Below are 23,265 nucleotides of genomic sequence, written 5' to 3'. Positions count from 1 at the left end.
CGAGTAACGTATACGGACTATACCGAGTAACTTATACAGACTATACCGAGTAACTTATACGGACTTTACCGAGTAACTTATACGGACTATACCGAGTTACTTATACAGACTATACCGAGTAACTTATACGGACTATACCGAGTTACCTATACAGACTATACCGAGTAACTTATACGGACTATACCGAGTAACGTATACGGACTTACCGAGTAACTTATACAGACTATACCGAGTAACGTATACGGACTATACCGAGTAACTTATACGGACTATACCGAGTAACGTATGCAGACTATACCGAGTAACGTATACGGACTATACCGAGTAACGTATACGGACTATACCGAGTAACTTATACAGACTATTCCGAGTAACTTATACGGACTTTACCGAGTAACTTATACGGACTATACCGAGTAACTTATACAGACTATACCGAGTAAATTATACAGACTATACCGAGTAACTTATACGGACTATACCGAGTAACTTATATAGACTATACCGAGTAACTTATACAGACTATACCGAGTAACTTATACGGACTATACCGAGTAACTTATACAGACTATACCGAGTAACTTATACAAACTATACCGAGTAACTTATACGGACTATACCGAGTAACTTATACAGACTATACCGAGTAACTTATACAGACTATACCGAGTAACTTATACGGACTATACCGAGTAACTTATACAGATTATACCAAGTAACGTATACGGACTATACCGAGTAACTTATACAGACTATACCGAGTAACTTATACAGACTATTCCGAGTAACTTATACAGACTATACCGAGTTACTTATACAGACTATACCGAGTAACTTATACGGACTATACCGAGTAACTTATACAGACTATACCGAGTAACTTATACGGACTATACCGAGTAACGTATACGGATTATACCGAGTAACTTATACAGATTATACCAAGTAACGTATACGGACTATACCGAGTAACTTATACAGACTATACCGAGTAACTTATACAGACTATTCCGAGTAACTTATACAGACTATACCGAGTTACTTATACAGACTATACCGAGTAACTTATACGGACTTTACCGAGTAACTTATACGGACTATACCGAGTAACTTATACGGACTATACCGAGTAACTTATACAGACTATACCGAGTAACTTATACAGACTATACCGAGTAACTTATACGGACTATACCGAGTAACTTATACAGATTATACCAAGTAACGTATACGGACTATACCGAGTAACTTATACAGACTATACCGAGTAACTTATACAGACTATACCGAGTAACTTATACAGACTATACCGAGTAACTTATACAGTCTATACCGAGTAACTTATACAGACTATACCGAGTAACTTATACAAACTATACCGAGTAACTTATACAGACTATACCGAGTAATGTATAGAGACTATACCGAGTAATTTATACGGACTATACCGAGTAACGTATACGGACTATACCGAGTAACGTATACGGACTATACCGAGTAACTTATACAGACTATACCGAGTAACGTATACGGACTATACCGAGTAACGTATACGGACTATACCGAGTAACTTATACAGACTATACCGAGTAACTTATACGGACTTTACCGAGTAACTTATACGGACTATACCGAGTTACTTATACAGACTATACCGAGTAACTTATACGGACTATACCGAGTTACCTATACAGACTATACCGAGTAACTTATACGGACTATACCGAGTAACGTATACGGACTTACCGAGTAACTTATACAGACTATACCGAGTAACGTATACGGACTATACCGAGTAACTTATACGGACTATACCGAGTAACGTATGCAGACTATACCGAGTAACGTATACGGACTATACCGAGTAACGTATACGGACTATACCGAGTAACTTATACAGACTATTCCGAGTAACTTATACGGACTTTACCGAGTAACTTATACGGACTATACCGAGTAACTTATACGGACTATACCGAGTAACTTATACAGACTATACCGAGTAACTTATACAGACTATACCGAGTAACTTATACGGACTATACCGAGTAACTTATACAGATTATACCAAGTAACGTATACGGACTATACCGAGTAACTTATACAGACTATACCGAGTAACTTATACAGACTATACCGAGTAACTTATACAGACTATACCGAGTAACTTATACAGTCTATACCGAGTAACTTATACAGACTATACCGAGTAACTTATACAAACTATACCGAGTACTTATACGGATTATACCGAGTAACTTATACGGACTATACCGAGTAATTAATACGGACTATACCGAGTAATTAATACGGACTATACCGAGTAAATTATACAGACATTACCGAGTAACGTATACGGACTTTACCGAGTAACTTATACAGACTATACCGAGTAACGTATGCAGACTATACCGAGTAACTTATACAGACAATACCGAGTAACTTATACGGACTTTACCGAGTAAATTATACAGACAATACCGAGTAAATTATACAGACTATACCGAGTAACTTATACAGACTATACCGAGTAACTTATACAGACTATACCGAGTAACTTATACATACTATACCGAGTAATTTATACAGACTATACCGAGTAACTTATACAGTCTATACCGAGTAACTTATACAGACTATACCGAGTAACTTATACCGACTATACCGAGTACTTATACGGACTATACCGAGTAACTTATACGGACTATACCGAGTAATTAATACGGACTATACCGAGTAACTTATACGGAGTATACCGAGTAAATTAAACAGACTTTACCGAGTAACGTATACGGACTTTACCGAGTAACTTATACAGACTATACCGAGTAACGTATACAGACTATACCGAGTAACTTCTACAGACAATACCGAGTAACTTATACGGACCTTACCGAGTAAATTATACAGACAACACCGAGTAAATTACACAGACTTTACCGAGTAAATTATACAGACTATACCGAGTAACTTATACGGACTATACCGAGTAATTAATACGGACTATACCGAGTAATTAATACGGACTATACCGAGTAACTTATACGGACTATACCGAGTAAATTATACAGACTTTACCGAGTAACGTATACGGACTTTACCGAGTAACTTATACAGACTATACCGAGTAACGTATGCAGACTATACCGAGTAACTTATACAGACTATACCGAGTAACTTATATGGACTTTACCGAGTAAATTATACAGACAATACCGAGTAAATTATACAGACTATACCGATTAACTTATACAGACTATACCGAGTAACTGATACAGACTATACCGAGTAACTTATACAGACTATACCGAGTAACTTATACAGACTATACCGAGTAACTTATACAGACTATACCGAGTAACTTATACAGACTATACCGAGTACTTATACGGACTATACCGAGTAACTTATACGGACTTTACCGAGTAAATTATACAGACTTTACCGAGTAACGTATACGGACTTTACCGAGTAACATATACGGACTTTACCGAGTAACTTATACAGATTATACCGCGTAACTTATACGGACTATACCGAGTAAATTATACAGACTTTACCGAGTAACGTATACGGACTTTACCGAGTAACTTATACGGACTATACCGAGTAACTTATACGGACTTTACCGAGTAAATTATACAGACTTTACCGAGTAACGTATACGGACTTTACCGAGTAACTTATACGGACTATACCGAGTAACTTATACGGACTATATCGAGTAATTAATACGGACTATACCGAGTAACTTATACGGACTATACCGAGTAACTTATACGGACTATACCGAGTAAATTATACGGACTATACCGAGTAACTTATACAGACTATACCGAGTAACTTATACAGACTATACCGAGTAACTTATACGGACTTTACCGAGTAAATTATACAGACTATACCGAGTAACTTATACAGACTATACCGAGTAACGTATACAGACTATACCGAGTAACTTATACAGACTTTACCGAGTAAATTATATAGACTATTAGTGTTCTAGTAAAATTTATTTCCTGTGAACATGTGTTTGTTAATTACACGATCGTTTATGTTACCTGAACCCCCGATTGTAGACGGTACAATACAGGCAAATAAGAATGTCCATACAGGTTTGTCGATTATCGATAAATTAAATCTCCACAATGGACATGCATCTGATAATCCAATAATCATGTGATTTTGCTTCTCTTCTGAAACTATAAATGTCAAATAAACTAATGACAAACAATGTTAAACAACACTTTGTCTCGCAATGCCTTGTGGGTAGAAGGCGTTATCATCACATCCGCGTGCACCGGTTGTCAGGGACGACGTGACCTTTGAAATAACTCTCGCCCTGTGTAAGTTCTCGTGATAATTTGTGTGCTGTCCCATCACCATTAAGCAGGGCGGTTCCGACAGATTCTAACCTCGGTCGACCTACACTGGCAGGTTTCCACCAATTAAGGTTTTAAACGATCAAAATGAGACATAGTTTGCCAAAAGGTATGGTTCGAATTCAGAACCTTCTGTCTGTCTTAATAAATGCTACGGAAGCGAAATTGTGAAGAGATTTTTAAATATACTATTTTCTATTTAATTTATGTTTTTGTTTTTATTTTTTTTTATTTTGTTTTTATTTTTTTTCCCATCAAATTGTTTATACACAAGGATATTGTACAGTTATATTAGTAGGTTTGAAAATATTTGATTCAGGTGTAGTTTTTGCCACAGCTACGGCCACATAAATTCTTTATAGGTCGAGATTTGGACCAAATATATACACCTGTAACGTGTGGACATGTTGCAACGACAGGTAAAAATGCAGGTGGTCTAACAATGAACTTGTCACGTGGATAAGTAAAATGTAACCTGTCAGTGATGTCAACGCCAACAAGGGACCGTAGAGACATTTCGGGGTCACCTGTTTAAATTATGGGGGGGGGGGGGGGGGGGGGGGGGTTCAGGTAGACATTATTTTGTAAGACCAGTAACACTCGAAATGGATTCAACTTTCGTTATAATTGAAAAAAAATCTTTCCTCCAACAGAAATAAGGGACCTACAAAATAATACATGTATGTGTTGCTTGTCGCGCCCTCCCCATGCTTGCCTTCCCCCTCCATTTTTCTTGTTCCATTTGCGATACGTACGCATTATGTCCAATTGATTATAGACACAGATTCTGAAACCCTTTTTGTTAAATATTCCAGCCCAGCCTTTCCGCTCTGAAGGGCAGTCGATGTATTGTTTGCTGTATAAATGTTATAAAGACCAAAAGGGCGGTGAAATTACACGTCTAGCATAACAAAACATACCCTTATGACCCGTAATAGTGCAGAAAATTACACTGTGAATAATGCTATATCCACTCCTTTCGTTTTTATTCACCGACATTTGTACTTTGATATTACAGGTCGGAAGTTGCAACAATGTCCGGCACATACAATAACTCCACCGGAAGTGACGTACAATGTGGCTGCTTGCAGTGTTTCACGAATCCGGGAGATGTCTTAACTTTCATTGCGTCCGTATTCATGGTTTTAGGTATCGCTTTCATGACAATTGGATACGTTGTTCCACGAGATTACGATTTTAATCCATATGCACCTGCCAGAGAAATGGAAGCAATTGAAATTTATTTTGCTAATCTATCCTACGATTTGGATGTCTTGATTACTGTCGGAATGGGTCTTGTCGCCTTCGGTGGCGTCATTATGACGTCACTGGTGACGTATGATATGTACCTCAGAATTACAGAGGAAGATGACGACAACGGAAGTTATGTACAGTTGAAATCGTTCAAAAAGCAGCCATCTTACGGAGCAGCGGAAGTCACGAGACAGGGGTCAATAAACTCTCGTACCAGTGCGATGACACCGAGACAAGGGACAACAAACTCTCGTACCCTTGAGAGGCCATCGCCTAATGCAAATTAAAGATAATGGACAGGTTCTTCAGTTTATAGTGACTTTTTCGTTACGTTGCCGATACGATAGGGATGACGATGTCCTATTGTCTAAAGGGGTATTCCTTCGTGTAGACATCAGAAACATGCACAATTTTTATTGATGAAATCTATGCCGAACGGTGATTATATGAGTGTCTGTGCCTAGGCTACATGTAATGAAATCAATGCCGTAATATACAGGGAAAAGGCGTATTGTATTCAAATATCGTCTTTGCGGTAATTAGTGATACTTCGGGTCGAATTAAGAATATGCGGGACTTAATTCTCGAAGAACTTTGGTTTATCTTGAGAAGTAAAACTACGATATTAATGTAAGGATTATAACTTTTACTACTTGGAAAAATACATATTTTCCAGTAAGTTTAATTTTGACGACCTAAACTTTATTCAAACGAAATAATGCCCCTTTAAAGTTTTGAAATAGTTCAAAAAAAATTCCAAAAATACTATCAGATAATTATAGTTGGTTTGAACACTAAATAAGAAGCAAGAATATCAGATCTCTAGGTTTTTTTTATTAACGGAAAGGCCATGAAAACACGTACAGAAAGGTAAAGTTTGGACCCTTGAATTTGAAAGTAGACCGTCCTTGTCAAACAAAAAGGATGTACTTCATTATAAGAAATGCTTTTTGTTTATCGGTCATAAATAGATACATCAAAAACAACAGGAGCTTATCTGTAGTATATGTCCCGAAACAGTTGAACAATTGTCCTCATACTACATGTATAAAGCCAACTTAATGTAAACTATGTTTGTCAGATTCTAACACTATGAGGTGAAGAATCCCGCTAGGGACGAAATTATCTGATCGTGGAGTGATCGTCAGCGGTATTGCTAAAACTCGGGGACAATTTTAATACTTTATCCAGGGATCACGTTGGCTAGTGATACCAATGATACTACCGAGGAAAGGTGATTATTTATTTATTTGTTTATTTATTTATGTTATACCAGGCGGAGATCTTTCAAATCATCCAAAACAAAAAAGCTCCAAGTTAGATATCTCCAATAAAAACTGGCCGTATAATAATACTTTAGTCGATCGTGCTTGCGACAACCCTTTTATTAGATATACACATGTGTACGTCACAATTTGTGGTTAGTATAATAGCAGTAGCTCTCGTCCGCCAATGAACATTCAGAATTTAATAATAATAATATAATAATATAGCACGTGTTTATTAATACCAGAGGGTGAAAAGGAGATTCAAATAGTTCTTTATAAATGTCTAACCTCCGCAAGTAATACACGTGAGCCATTAACATTTGCCATACCATCATATATCCGTTTAAATTTGGTTGTTGACACTCGCACGTCAACCGTGCAAGTTACAGAGTACAGTGTTACGTATATCGTTAAAATTAGATACAAGCATGCCACGTGTGTCATAAATGTTGTAAAACCAGTCCTCGCCAGAATTTTCAAATTTGAATGAAACGTTAATAACCTTACCTCAGTTTAGCAGAATCCTTCTTCAAGGAAATAAAGATTCATCCAACTAAAAGAATTTATCCAAATTGTTTCCCCCAATGTTCGACAACCTGAGCAGACGACACAAACTCCCGCTCTTTCACGCTGCAGCAGTCTTTAACTCTCACGCTTCAGTGATAGAACTTATAGATGAAATCCAATTGTGCATGAAAACTGTTATTGTCAACACTGCAATTATACATGTAAGTCAAAGAGTTCCTCATTCAGCGTCTTCTAAGCAGACACTCCTTTCATTGCACGACGGCTATTGTCGAGGCGCGCGCGCCCCATCATTATGATACGGTATAGAGACACTTTCCATCAATTTGTGTGATAGTTATGTTTTGTTAACACATGGCTGTCGTTAAGAATTTGTGGGTACACGTATATGTTTCACGTTTACCTTGATGGAATACAGTAGGCGTTACGTCCTTTACGGAAAATGCATGCCTATGTACATTATATGTTCATTTTAAGATTTTAGATCACATGAGAGAACTCAGGTGACCTATTGCAATCGTCTTTTGTCCGTTTTCGTCCATTGTGCTTCTTCTGATGTGCGTCTGTAAAGAATTTACAATTGTCAACTTCCCAATAACCAAGAGGTCCAGAGTCATTTCATTACGCCTGTAGTATGATTGGATGAAGAACAACCAGGTTTGGTCAAATACGCGACCTTGACCTACTTTCAAGAGTTCAAGGTCACAGAGGGAAATGTGTTCTTCTCAGTAACAAAGATGCCTATGGTAATAATGAGGGCTACCAGGTTCGTTCAAATGAACGACCTTGACCTACTCCCAAGGTCACAATAATAACATGGTTTTGAAGTTTAAAAAAGCATAACTAAGAACTTGGGTGAATTTATCGGTAAACATTGGCGCTAACCCCAGCCCTATACGATCAGTATATATGTAATACGGACTTTGAGTTTTAGACTGTTTTGTGTCATGTCCCTATGGTGTAACTAACTCTGTTCCACCATAGGGGGGAGGGGCATTATATCACGTTATGGCGGTCTGTTACATACTGGCAGTGTCCATGTCTGTGTCATTACCATTACGGAATTAATTTGGTGATACGCCTGAAGAAACTTCTACTTACTCATTGAGGCGAACACCGTTTTACGCACGATTACAAGACATAAATGCATACCCCCTCAGACGTAACACAACACAAATTATAATGATCACTTCGTCAACTTAACCGCTATGTCACAGGGACTTGACTTGACACAATCAATATAAATGTACAAATTGTATTTCATCACTTATAAACATATACGGACCATGGGTTGGGAATATATCAAGTCGCTGTGTATTGTACAGAATGTTATTAGAAAAAATCATTTGATTACACATTTTATTTAGATCCAACACACGAAATGTACAATTCTAATCGTCGTGGGAAGACAGGAAGAAATCACTTCAAAAACGGACACAAATACCTATTGATAAATTAAGCTTGTAAACATAAAATAAAACACAATTTTTGTCAGTCGTACAATCTGTCTTCCTACACAACTTGATTGTCCTGATAACATTTATCAACTTTAGTTTGGTGTTTTATCTAAGCCGACGAGTAAGCTCCGCCTCTGATAGCGATACGACACGACCGGTTCCAATTCGGAACCAAATGTCGTCCCTGTAAACACGGTCTGTCTCATTCAATTTGTAGACACGTTCGAGTGCAGAGAGAATAAAAAATAAATAACCAAACTATAGGCTTGGTTTATGTTTATCATGGCCGATTTAATGACGAGTCCTAGAGGACGAAACAGCTGTATGGTGACATAACAACATTAAAACCACTGTTCATTGCTGAAATGAATTTAATTTCTTCCTATTTCGCCTTCTGCTCTTGTGAGCAGGTATTGACTGTTACGTGATTTGTTTGTGAGGATGACGTCATGAATTTGTAAGAAAACTATGTTTTTTTGTTTGTTTTATTTTTACTCTAACGGATGACGTGACAGTTAGACCAGCCTTCAAGAGCAGATAATTCTGCATTACGAGAAGACGGAATGCAGGAATTTAAATGGTTATATTAAGAATGGACAACTTTTAAAACTTTCACATCATTTCGCTTCATATAAGTATGGTAAATCTAGCAGACATCAAAAACATTTCTGAAGTTTTTCCTACATTAAGATAAATAAACTATTTCCAGCAAGCCACGGACATGCACGACAATACATGTCAGTATTTTAATGTGTAAAGAATGATCGCCAGCTAGCGATATGCTGACAAATTACTCGCTATAGTGCACAGGCACAACCCCATGAAGATTGGTTTGATCAACAGTAAAAAAAATCATACAACCTGTTTCGGCATCACTATAGTGATTTAAATACACAAAATTCCTTACGAAAAGAAGAAAAAAACTCTAAAAAGTTTGAAAACAAGTGTCAAACTTGATATAGTTACAAAGGAACCATATCCTGTCAGTTTTTAGTATGCCCTTAAGTGAACAACATTCGTAATTTGAAAAGCAAAACATTCATATCAGGAAAATATATTTCCAGAAAGAAATTCCCAAATATCTTTACTTTCCTACGGTTATTTCTTATTTACTTATCTATTTTTTTATATCATACATGTACAAACTCTGAGGTTTGAATATCAAATTATAAGACTTGATGAAATGTCATGGTTTTATTTTCCAATCAGTTTTAGTCTTGTAATGGTCGCTATCCAGTAGGTGGAATATGTGTTCATATTTTCTTTCACTTTTATAAACACAGATTTATTACTTGTCATGTAGTTCATATCTCATGAAAAAAAAATACTGATGACGGCTACATGTTCAAATATCTGGAAAAAAACAAATATTCAAACTATTTCGGAGATTGTATGGGAATACAATGCTAGTAGAGTAGCCCTCCCCTCTGACTTCCGTCACCGACCCCGTCGCCCCGTCCAAACCCAGACCCTCCATTGTAGGTGGCCGGGTTAAGACCTCATGTCATGACAGCTGTCCTTGTTGTGAATGCTGAAGACATGAAAAATTTTAAGGTTAGATGCACAAATTGTTTGAACAACACCGCGAGACAATACAGGTGGTAAAATCTCAAAAGAACATGTCTAAATCTCGACTCGGATTCCGGATCCCCTCCTCGATCGTATCGCTATCATGACGGGAGCGTTATAGCTATGTCTGTCAGTTTGGGAAGCGTCAGTTATGACAGGTCAACAAAGACGTGATCTCCCCTCGACTGATTACATATCGTGTAATCAGTTCAACCTTCCATTCATAAATTATTATTTACGACCAACGAACAGCTACAGGTGTCTTAATAGCTTAAAATCAAATGTATATCCGAAAATGACCCCCATTCATTAACACGTTATGCGAGTCTAAAAGCTATTGCCACGTGATCAGACCCCCATTGCATGTCGGGTCACCAACTGTATAGAACGCTCGAATGCGCATGTCAATCAACATTCAAAATTATATTAATCTTCCTTCACGAGATGTTGAATATGTCTAGAATGTCCTCACGTGCGTGTAGCCGTCACTAATAAGTATATAATCAGTTGTCAGCGTATATCTATGTATGGGGAGGTGAAACGCGTGATACGTAACGTTTAGACCCCGTCATTGTTACGGCATACCTGTACAGGTATTAAGTATTAAGTACAGAAAATACAGGTATCTAGGTCATATTCACCTGACTCATTATGACACATATATCCGGAAAGTACAAAGAAACACAAAGGGTGGATTTTATCAAAGAATACTTATTCTAATCTTAATTTATCCAAAACACAAGCTATTGCAATTTAAAGAGACAGGATTACTCAAAAGTTACTTTATCAAAAAGTTACTTATCACAGACATGAACTTTTAGCTTGACTAAACTTTTTCGGCAAAATGTTTGAAATTTTCAAAACGTACCATATTCATCAACATCATTCTATTCATTTTAAGCTGTGGTTTCTCTTCAGAACAACTTCCCAAATTCCAGTATACATGTAGCTTATAACTCGCGAGAATTACATGAAAAAATCATGAAATTGATTCCATTTTTGATTATGTACACTTTTTATTACTTATCTTAAAAGAACTGCAAACAAGTCAACTATCTTGTTATTACGACACGGATAGTGTTGGAGGAAATCGGAGTATCCGGAAAAAAAACCTGATGAAAAGAGATTGTTTAACCACTGTGCCAACCGGCAACCCCGTTCTTATTGTTTATAATTAAACCATGATACTGTAAGCTGAACAGTTCTTTGATGACTGTTGAAACAAATTGGTAATTTAGATTTCAAATTTTCCAAACCCTCATACGATGTACATTTGTTATTTGAAAACGAGAATATTCAGCGCTGACAATATCTCGTCTAATTCCGTAAAGATTCGGATCCCGAGTTTGGACGGACTTGACCGAGATGTTACGATTCCAATATAAGTTGCCATCTACTGAAACCGTGCATCTATTTAACGCCCCACAATGATTACAGCCCGGCATGGCATTACGTAATGGACATTAAGGTCCGTATCTTATCGTAAATACTGCATTAATTACATATACTTAACACTCTTGGTCTCCAATAGGGCAAATCGACTTCGACAAAGACAGGTACTTGTTTCCTTATCTGCATTTTAATTCAACGAGACGAAATCAACATTCAAAAGGTCAAAGTAAATATTTGCCCAAACCTTTGTCTGTCGACAGTTAGAAAATCTGGGACCTGACTTGTTGTTTATAAATTAGCATTCTTCCGAACGTAAATAAGCATAAAAGTCAAGACGTTAGTTAGTCTGTAAACGCACATGACATAGGCACTATATAATCCTTCAAAATTCACTCGGCAGTTATAGGGCTATGAATGTCATAGCATAGATGCAAGTCAGTTTGTGCAGATACGTACATGTAAATCCATATTCGATAAAATATTGTATGTTACAGTAAGAGATACAAAATGGATGGTCGGGTGGTACAGTGGTAACACACTTACCGTTTACTTAGGCGGCCGGGGTTCGATTCCCCGATCGGACGTGAAAAGGTAAGGGGTTCACCTGCCGGACCACGTGGGTTATCTCCTGGTATTACGGTTTCCTCAAACAGTGAGACCCATTGCACGATATACCATCTGGGCCAAGAAGCGTGATTAATATAAGCTAATATAACTTGCTGTTAAAAGAATAAAGTTTATATTTATATTATTTAATGTATGTATGTTACCAAAATATAATATAAGCAGTATTAGCCATTTATGTTTGTATAGATAAGGCTACTTTATATTCAAAATTCTGATTCGTCATTTTTACTGTGTATTAGAACAGATATTGAACTACTTTAAACTTACATTCAAACATAAAATGAACACCATTTGAAAAATGAGAAATGCGTCCTGCCCGTCCAATGTTCCTGAAACCTTCGTGTCATTCATATCACCTATGAATGCGATGAGAACCTGCTTAGTGATCAGGTCACTTATTTCTTGGTTTGGTACTTATTGTTTTGTTGTTTTTTTGTTTGTTTTTTTCAAATGTTTGTTTGCTTGCTTGGGAGTAAACTGTATTGTCCAAGGACACAACCACAGACAACAGAGGATTATAGTCCATAATCTCAGCCTTTTGAGAAACACAAACCGCCCCGGGAACGAAGTCTTCTTCGTCCAGCTTGCTCTTTTCCTGGAATCGATGCAGCAAAACTTCCTTAGTGTCATCGCAAAAAGATCGTTCATTGAGATAAATATATACATGAAGGAATACTTACATATGATAACAATGGTATCTTTGAACTAACATTTATTTTCTGTTGTGAAGTAGGTGATGTCGTATAAGAGACATCACCACATTTTCAAAATGAATTTAACATCAATGAAACAGAGTTGCGTTACAAGATGGGCGCATGCAGACATGATGCGCTGCGTTTACATCATTAATCCGTATCATATACCAACACTAACTCAGACCAATCAGTAAATTGGTTGTATTTATTTCCGGAAACACTGATGTAATTTCAACCAATTACGATATATTTTTATATGGTTTAGTTTCGAATACCGTCGTTCTAAGGCATTGGCGGAAAAAAAATATTCCGAACAGGGACTTGGCATAAATTCCTAACCCGTGATCTATATACATTTGTGTATGTATATAATTTATGTGAAATCTGAATGTTCATTTGTGCCAAGTCCCTGTGGATATTCAGAACCATTCTGACACGATCCACACAATCACCACGAAATCACAGATCGGGTGTTTACCAAATTCACGAATTTTTAATCTTAAAAAAATACAATAAGAAAAATTAAAAAGGCAAGCACTACTTAACGTTAGTAAGATTTCTAATATCTTTCTTTACTCATTCCGAAATCGGCTGTGTGACGTATGCTTTTCCCATGTATAAAAGAAACTAAACCCCCCGCCCCTAGAACAGCTATTCACATCAGAAACATGTTACATGCCTATATAATGGCACGTTTTACTATGAAATCAAACTTTACATAACATATAGAGAAACGATAATATTAAATTAATTTACGGTAATTCAGGTTTGAAGCACGAATGAACTTTGTTCACCAGACGGACCCAAACACTAAATGGAAGGATCTTTTAAATACATACATATATTTATTTAGATATTAGATAGCTCTTGTTGTAATGAATTGATTCACCTTTACCAATAAACAATGTGAACACGCTTCGTCATTTATTGTACTGAAGTTTGTGTTAATTTATTAGCTGAAACTAAAAGTTAACTTCAACACACCACGAACAGGTCGAATTGTCTTCCTAAGATTTAAACAGGTCAACGTTAGCTAATTCTAACGTGAACATTTATATTACAGACGCATTTTATAATCTAATCCTGACCGTAATAAGCATTTCTTTTATCTAATTGATAAACAAATGATTATATTAATTCATTAAACTGTACTTTGATCAAATGCATCTAGGTTCATAGGAGTTACCTCCCTTACATTAACTGTGCTTTATTTCAATGTTTGTTTCAATAAATATTACTGATGTCAGGAGGAGATTAACTTAACCCGTTGTTCATTCAATTTGTCTGGAACTAGATTCCATCTTCAGTTAACAACATGAAATGTATTTTAATGTTTTATTGTTCAACCTACCTGGACATTGGATCACGATAAAACATCATTAAATCTGCATCATGTCAAATGGAGAGAAAAAATGAATTAGATTTTTTTTTGTCATACACTTATAATGAACACCGATGGATGTCATTTTAATGTAGCACCCCTAAACAAAATGCCATCTAATATTAATACCTTACTATATGGTAGTCTATACATGCCAGTACAATACAATGGAACTGTTTTTTATTGTGTCCAAAACTTTATCAGTCAATATAAGCGCTTTTAAAATCTAACTACCCCTTCTCTATTATCTGTGATATCTATTTATATTTGTATCTGCAGTATATTTTGTATATGTACTACTATCCACAACAGGTTCAGCCCTGATGGTTCTATAGCCATACATTGTATGTTATTATGTAATCAGCGTTTGTTCCTGAAATGAAATGCCCTCATCATCATCCCTTTCGAAACCCTTTCACCCTTTCTGTTTTTTTCTCCTGCACATATGAAATTGTCAGCTCTGTTTCATTAGCTATCTAAAAACACAAGGAGACGAATTTACATAAGTACCAAGTTTATGTTTTTGAATCCTTCATGTTGTATACATGTATGTACAATTTCAATTTATAATAATAAAATAATGTTTAAACTAAGATGCCATCTAGAGGGCAGAATTTCGTGCCTTGGACAAGAAATTGAAAGAAATACGTTATAACTTAAAGTGAGCATCCACAGGGATAACTATATAAGTTCAATAACGATTATAAGGTAATAATTAGTCCAATCAAATCCCATTCAGTGAAAAACAACTTCATATTATAATTATAAAGTCTAAAAAAAAGTTTCAGAGATCAGTTGAAAATGCAGATCTCCAGACAAAACTATACGAAAATAGACAAAGGGAGATAACTTCTGAAACAGTTGTCGAATAAAATTATGTTCGTGAAAATATAACTACATGTCATGATAACAATGCATATGCTTTCGCTTATATAGCCCTAGGCGGCCAGGGACTCGATTCCCCGACCGGACGTCAAAATAGTTACATTTTTAAGGGACTGTCTGCTCGACCGGGTACTCCGGGTTCCTCCCATAGCAAGACCCCTCGCGCACTTCAATCAGGGCAAACAAGCATGCTTTATATAGGCTGATATAACTTGTTTCACAAATGTTGTAAAGTAAATATCGTTTACATGTACACAATGTAAGTTTAGCTCAGTAGAGCTATGCAATTTTCGAATCTGATGCATAAATCCATCATGTATGCTGATCCATGGAAATACTGTACTTAAACCTGTAAGAGTTGTGTCCCTTTAATTGGTTTCAGAATGCTCAAAATTAAAAAAAAAGATGCATATCGTATATGTTTTGTTTTGAGGGATTACATTTATACAAATATCGGACATCCTGGCGTCTGTTCGTCTGAAGACAGAAATTTTTTCTTTGAAACCAATCATATGAAAATTGGTACACGTGTAATAATTTTCTGAGTTCTGTATATTTTATTTTATTTTTTTTTTTTTTAAATACGACAAAAAACATGCAATGTAATATTCAAAAGAGTTTAAAAAAAACAATAAACCTACCTTATCAGATACCACATACATATATAACACCGGAAAGTGTTGGATCTAGCAAGTCTGTCTCTCAGTAAGGTTTTAACAAGTCCTTTCATACTGTATATTCAACTGTTGATGGAAATACAGTGTACCTTTTTTTTTCGGAAAAGAAATACTCTCGATGCTGACATGATTTCCATGACATGTTTGTTTCGTATCTCTATCGTTGCATTACTAGGACATGATTTTCGTACCGTCCTGCATTACTAAGAAAAATCTGTGTACCGTCCTGAACGACAAGGGACATGATTTTCGTACCGTCCCGTATGACTGGGACATGATCTTCGTACCGTCCTGTATGACTGGGACATGATCTTCGTACCGTCCTGTATGACTGGGACATGATCTTCGTACCGTCCTGTATGACTGGGACATGATCTCCGTACCGTCCTGTATGACTGGGACATGATCTTCGTACCGTCCTCTATGACTGGGACATGATCTTCGTACCGTCCTGAACTACTGGGACATGATCTTTGTAGTGTCCTATTCGACTGGGACATGATCTCCGCACCGTCCTGAACTACTGGGACATGGTCTTTGTACCGTCCTGTATGACTGGGACATGATCTTCGTACCGTCCTGTATGACTGGGAGATGATCATCGTATTGTCGTACACTCCTGGGACATGCTATTTGTATTGTCGTACACTCCTGGGACATGCTATCTGTACCGTCCTACACTCCTGGGACATGCTATTTGTACCGTCCTGTATGACTTGGACATGCTATCTGTACCGTCCTGAATGTCTGGGACATGCTATCTGTACCGTCCTACATTCCTGGGACATGTTATTTGTACCGTCCTACACTCCTGGGACATGCTATCTGTACCCTCCTACACTCCTGGGACATGCTATCTGTACCGTCCTACACTCCTGGGACATGCTATCTGTACCGTCCTGCACTCCTGGGACATGTTATTTGTACCGTCCTGTATGACTGGGACATGCTATCTGTACCGTCCTGAATGACTGGGACATGCTATCTGTACCGTCCTACATTCCTGGGACATGCTATTTGTATCGTCCTACACTCCTGGGACATGCTATTTGTACCGTCCTACACTCCTGGGACATGACATCTGTACCGTCCTACACTCCTGGGACATGACATATGTACCGTCCTACACTCCTGGGACAAGCTATTTGTACCGTCCTACATTCCTGGGACATGCTCTTTGTATCGTCTTACATTCCTAGGACATGCTATTTGTACCGTCCTACACTCCTGGGACATGACATCTGTACCATCCTACACTCCTGGGACATGTTATCTGTACCGTCCTACACTCCTGGGACGTGATATTTGTACCGTCCTACACTCCTGGGACATGACGTCGGTACCGTCATACACTCCTGGGACATGACATATGTACCGTCCTACACTCCTGGGACATGCTATCTGTACCGTCCTACACTCCTGGGACATGCTATTTGTACCGTCCTACATTCCTGGGACATGCTATTTGTACCGTCCTACACTCCTGGGACATGCTATTTGTACCGTCCTATACTCTGGAACATGACATCTGTACCGTTCTGCACTAATGGGACATGATCTGTGTTTCGTTCTATACCACTTGGATATCATCTCACCGTCGTCCAATAATCCCTGATCCCTGTACTGTTGCTTGTTTGGACAATTCACTTCTGTTGAGAGAAAGAGAAAAAGTGTTAAAATGTTATATCATAGGTTGGTTTGATAATGTTTAACGTCCCATCAACAGATATCCATCCATTTACGAACGGCTTCCCATGTGTGTAAGTTGCATGCGTGTTGTAGATAATTGTTTTACGATGGATGCGTTATGCTCCTGTTTGCCTATTTTTGATAGCGGCAAAATGATTCCAACTGTTAAGTGCAATCTCAATGAAGTATACTGTCTAAGACACCCAGCAGGACACCCCATCCGGTCACATTATACTGACAATGGGCCTACCAGTGGCGGGGTATTTGATAAAGTCTGGCAATCGTAAGTTTAAAAGTAAAATTTAATTCTGACGGTAAGATTGGTTTAAACATCATTTTATTCACGACTATTAATTTCTCTTAATAATATTTTCTCATACTTTGTATACCGGTTGTCACAGTAAGGTGGGATATACCTATCAATTTCTCCCACCTTTCACTGATTTGTCTCCCGTTTTGAGTGTACAAGATTTCTCTGTCTTTTTTAGCGCGTGCAATCTGTCATACCCTAGGGTGTGACAGATTGCACGCGCTCACTTTCTTCACCGGAAGTACTACCGGAACTACTTTTTTTGTTTACATTACGTCGTCTGCTACGTCAACAAACAAATTGTGTACACAATAATACAAAAATCCCCAGTCTCTAAACAACTACAGACAACTGAACAGTTTCCAAAAACAAAAAATGTCTGCCATTCTTTCAAATACAAATGAATCCCCCAACTGTAGGCCTACAACTGAAACTGAGAGCAAGTGCACCTACCTTCACAGATCGCGACAAAATTGTTCAACTATCATAAGTAAAAAGATCGCACATTTCCTTGTGCCCAACTCCGTCCGATGTCACAAGATCGGTGTTTTATGGATCCACAATCAGTGGGGGAACATTTAACATTCATTTCCACAGCCATAATGACAACACAAAGTCGATTTCAAAGCGACCTCGTGTGATTTACTCCGAGTCGGACAGTGATGAGTGAGTGACGTCACCCCACGTGAAATGGATGAATGGAAATGTGTACATATTTCCCGCGGTTTTTTTTTACATGTGTACTTGTTTACAAACAGACGGAGATCGCCGATGGGAAAACACATAAAGAAAAGAGGTGGGAGAAAAAATAATCATTCCCTACCTTGAGGGTGTAACAAAGAAATCTCAACCTTCGGGGGAGATTCTTGAATGTCCAAACCCTCGGCAAGCCTCGGGTTGGACATTCAAGAATCTCCCCCTCAGGTTGAGATTTCTCTGTCACACCCTCAAGGTAGGGAAAGATTCTATTAATCATTACGTACCACATCGTAGCTGAGCAGTGCAGCGCTGTATTGAAAGTTGGTTCCGTGTTGATTAATTAAGTGCGTCATCAGGGAGTCCAGGTCCTCAAAAGAATGAATAAGGGCGGCACCTTGGTCAGATTGTTGTGTTCCCGTCGGGCCGAAGTGGTAGTCTCCCTTTGGGCCCCGACGATGACTATCAAACAGCCATAGTCTGCTGTCGTCTTTCCTCCTCCATACTGCAACAGATAGTTCTCCAATTGTCAGGACCATGTGGACGGCTTCCTGCTGATTCATCTCCAACGCATTTGCCATGAACGTTGGAAATTCTGGAGCCACTTCAAATAACGCATCTGCGTTTTCACGGTCTTTGTATTGGAAGCAACCGTCAACACAGGAAAGCAGCGATGCTGTCACTTCCGGTCTTAAATTCCTTCCATAAGTTTCATTGCTCAAAAATTCTGGGATGGTACGCACTCGATATTTGTCAGGAAGCTGGTAAGTGCCCACTTTCCCATCCAATTGGATGCTTATTTTATCAGTAAGCCTGAAACGAGCGTGTTGTCGATGGCCCAGACGGATGATTGTGTTTATGTCTGTAGACGTCCAGGTCTCAGGGTGGCTCCGTAAGGCTTGGTAGGCCAATGCTTCATAAGCCATAGTGGTGCATTGCCTGTTTACAAATAACGGTCCGACGCTGTCCTGGCAGATCGTTCCACGGACTATTACGTCTGAAATAAACAGATAATTATGTGTAAGTAAAGTTAATCTTTACAGTGACAACGGACATCGCAAATTCCGACAAAAACTTATCATGTTATAAAAATCGTCCCGTTTCTACCCTCGCCAACGTAGTATGGCGCGCATAACATCTACAATAACTACACCATTAGTGTAGTAACTACACCACATGCAGAACTCAGTAATCGTTAATCATACGAGTAACACAGTAGTTACAAACTTGGCTTTCACGTCGGCGGCCGGATTTCGAATTGCGGTCGAACGCGAAAATGTATTGGGTTTACCTACACGACCACGATACAGCCGTTCCCACCGACAGTAAAACATCTCGACTACCCCCGCCTCAGTATGCCAATAGAACTTGTTTCAAAATGGTTTTAAGATTAATAAAGCAGTATTGATTCAAACTGGCAGGACGTTTCTTCACACACCTTCGGCTGACCCATATGATGTCACGCGGTCGGCCGCAGTTCAGTTCAAAACAACAGATGTGAACTGAACAGTACAAGACACGGACCAGCCAAGTTCCGATCAAAACGCACACTCGGGCATAGCTATCGTTTGTATAGTGGGCGCGGGAGACCGTTCAAAAAATTCTGCATGCATAAAATTTTCCACAGGATTAAAAAGACCTCGCAAGATAAAGAACGTATTCTCCAAATAAAAAAAACGGACAGACAATGCATTCGGACGGGAACGTACGGGTTGTATTTTCCTTAGATTATACTATACCGAATACATTGAGTGTACTTTTATAGCATTGAAGGGAAACAATGGCTGTGATTTTGTTTACTGCCGCAACCACAGGAAGTGTGTAAAAATTGAAATTGAAGCTTAAAAATCAAATTAATAACATAGCTTCCAGCAACAAAATAAGTGAGACAATGAGAAGGTCACAATTAATACAGAACTGTTTTAGATATACACCAATAACTCGACAGTGGAGTTAACTATCAGAATAATTTCAATATTTCCATTAAAGAGATCACTCGAAACTAGAATCAAACATTTATGCTACTTACCGTCGACGGTTACTGGCTTCGGTGCTTGTCTTGAGCGACAGCACAGGCGACGAAACAAGGACGCCTTCTTAGGCGGATCAGCGGGTGTTGTTGGAACAAAGTGCCCCTTTGAACGCATCGCATGGGAGACGGTTGCCAGATCAATTCCGGAAATGGCCCGAATGCCTCCGGCCGACTCTGCTGACATGTACGGAATACTGCATAGACAAAAAAAAATGTATTTCATTGGTAACATATTGAATTTGTCAAACAGTGATTTTTTTTTTATTTTGTCAATGATTTTGAATTTTACTTCGATATTTTAAGTTTAAGTGATGATTTCATTCATTGAACATCTTCATGAACAAAGAAATAACTATGGTTGTCGACCTTATCTTGTTTTATCTCTGATAGAAAGTGATTTCTAGAAGCTCTGTTTATTGCGCGAGAGAGTGTTTAATGCCAATTGCCAGGTATTATGTTAATTTTATTGACATTAGGGTGAATACACCTCCTGCAAAACATGATGATGATGATGATGATGATGACGACGACGTTACTGAAATGTTTCAAGCGAAATACTGAAACATATAGTTATACAATGGTTTGAACGCTTAAAACCAGGATGGTCAAGTGGCGCACTGGTACACACTACACACACTTTCACAAAGCCGGCCGGTCATCGATCATCGATCAGACTTTAAAAGGTATTGCAGTCACCTAACCCTTCTTGTACTTCTATCGGAATTTGTAAGAAATTTTTGCAATTCTTGTCAAATAAATGAAATTTAAAATTGTATAACGAATGACTCGTTTTAGCATTATCTTTCTTATCAAATTCAAAACAATACACAGGATAATGGGGAAAAAGAACAAAAATTGAAATTGTTTTCATAAATATTTCCAATCGCCTACCTGTATAACATGTATAGAGGTGAAAATGGGAGCATGTATATACAAACAGTCTATACATACCGTCCTTTATAGTGATACAAACAGTCTACATACCGTGCTTTATAGTGATACAAACAGTCTACATACCGTGCTTTATAGTGATACAAATAGTCTTCATACCGTGCTTTATAGTGATACAAACAGTCTACATACCGTCCTTTATAGTGATACAAATAGTCTTCATACCGTGCTTTTTAGTTATTTAAGTGATACAAACAGTCTACATACCGTGCTTTATAGTGATACAAATAGTCTTCATACCGTGCTTTATAGTGATACAAACAGTCTACATACCGTGCTTTATAGTGATACAAATAGTCTTCATACCGTGCTTTATAGTGATACAAACAGTCTACATACCGTCCTTTATAGTGATACAAATAGTCTTCATACCGTGCTTTTTAGTTATTTAAGTGATACAAACAGTCTACATACCGTGCTTTATAGTGATACAAATAGTCTTCATACCGTGCTTTATAGTGATACAAACAGTCTACATACCGTCCTTTATAGTGATACAAATAGTCTTCATACCGTGCTTTTTAGTTATTTAAGTGATACAAACAGTCTACATACCGTGCTTTATAGTGATAGGGTTGTGAACTCACAACTGACGGTTCTTTTCGAGGCTAAAACAAAAACAAAAACTAGTAAACAACTGATTTCTATTAATACAAAAGGAGTGATCAAATGAATTATTTCAAATCATCATATTGATTTTAATGTTCCAGAAATGGTAAAGTAGAGACCGACTAAGATTCGAAACCTGAATCCTTGGCTCTTACAAGTCACTGTCGATCGACAAGATCATTTACGTGTAGTAAACTAATAAAATGAGTTAAATCTAATGTTAGCTGAAATTAATTATATTTGGTTGTTTTATTCAAAACTGTTATTATCGTATTTTCTTACCATCTGTGAACAGGAGGTAAACAGGTTTTGAAGTCTCTGCTTGAAGGTTTTCCCCATTGTTGAAGAATTGTATGTGTCAAATTAAGAGAGTTGCGTAGAAAGCTGCTGAAGGCTCAGTAGTTAGGTAAGTAACTAGATGACGTCATAGTCATTGTGACGTCATAGTTACCACACGTGATGTCAAAGGAGAATTTGCCATAATGTTATTGTGACGAAGGTTTGGGGATTTACATCAATTTCATCTTTTATCTTTATACAATTTCTTTTGTCGAGTCGGCCTCTTCTATGTTAATTTTGTGAATATTGATCAAATTGTGAAGAAAACGTATTAGTGAATTGACCACCCGTACGTTTGTAGCAGTAAGATTTTATCGTCTGACATTTCATATATGCAATACTGGAAATGAGGACAAATCTTTGTATTGCTATTTTAATTTGTGTCTTCTAAATGAAATTTTAATGATCGTATGAATTGTTAGAAGCCCCATTTCATTTTCCAAATGGACCCTAGTAGAATAATAAAAATAAACTAAGTTTGAATGGCACATTATCATTGGGTGGTTGGGTTACACAGTGGTGACACA

The 23,265-nt window shown here is 37.7% G+C and overlaps 1 protein-coding gene across 1 annotated transcript; it reads right to left on the bottom strand.

Moving 5' to 3' along the window:
* Nucleotides 1-14,945: 14,945 nt before the first annotated feature.
* LOC117326566 lies at nucleotides 14,946-22,448 on the bottom strand. The gene is made up of 4 exons (XM_033883324.1): nucleotides 22,346-22,448; nucleotides 20,837-21,033; nucleotides 19,095-19,804; nucleotides 14,946-15,026 (listed from the first exon to the last, which is right to left on the bottom strand). Exons 2-4 carry the CDS (start codon nucleotides 21,021-21,023, stop codon nucleotides 14,946-14,948), a joined length of 978 nt encoding a protein of 325 aa, XP_033739215.1. The 5' UTR covers nucleotides 21,024-21,033; nucleotides 22,346-22,448.
* Nucleotides 22,449-23,265: the final 817 nt, after the last annotated feature.

This window comes from Pecten maximus, chromosome 4, assembly GCF_902652985.1.
Source record: "Pecten maximus chromosome 4, xPecMax1.1, whole genome shotgun sequence".
Taxonomy (NCBI): Eukaryota; Metazoa; Mollusca; class Bivalvia; order Pectinida; family Pectinidae; genus Pecten; species Pecten maximus.
This window is presented reverse-complemented; position numbering and strand designations above follow the sequence as displayed.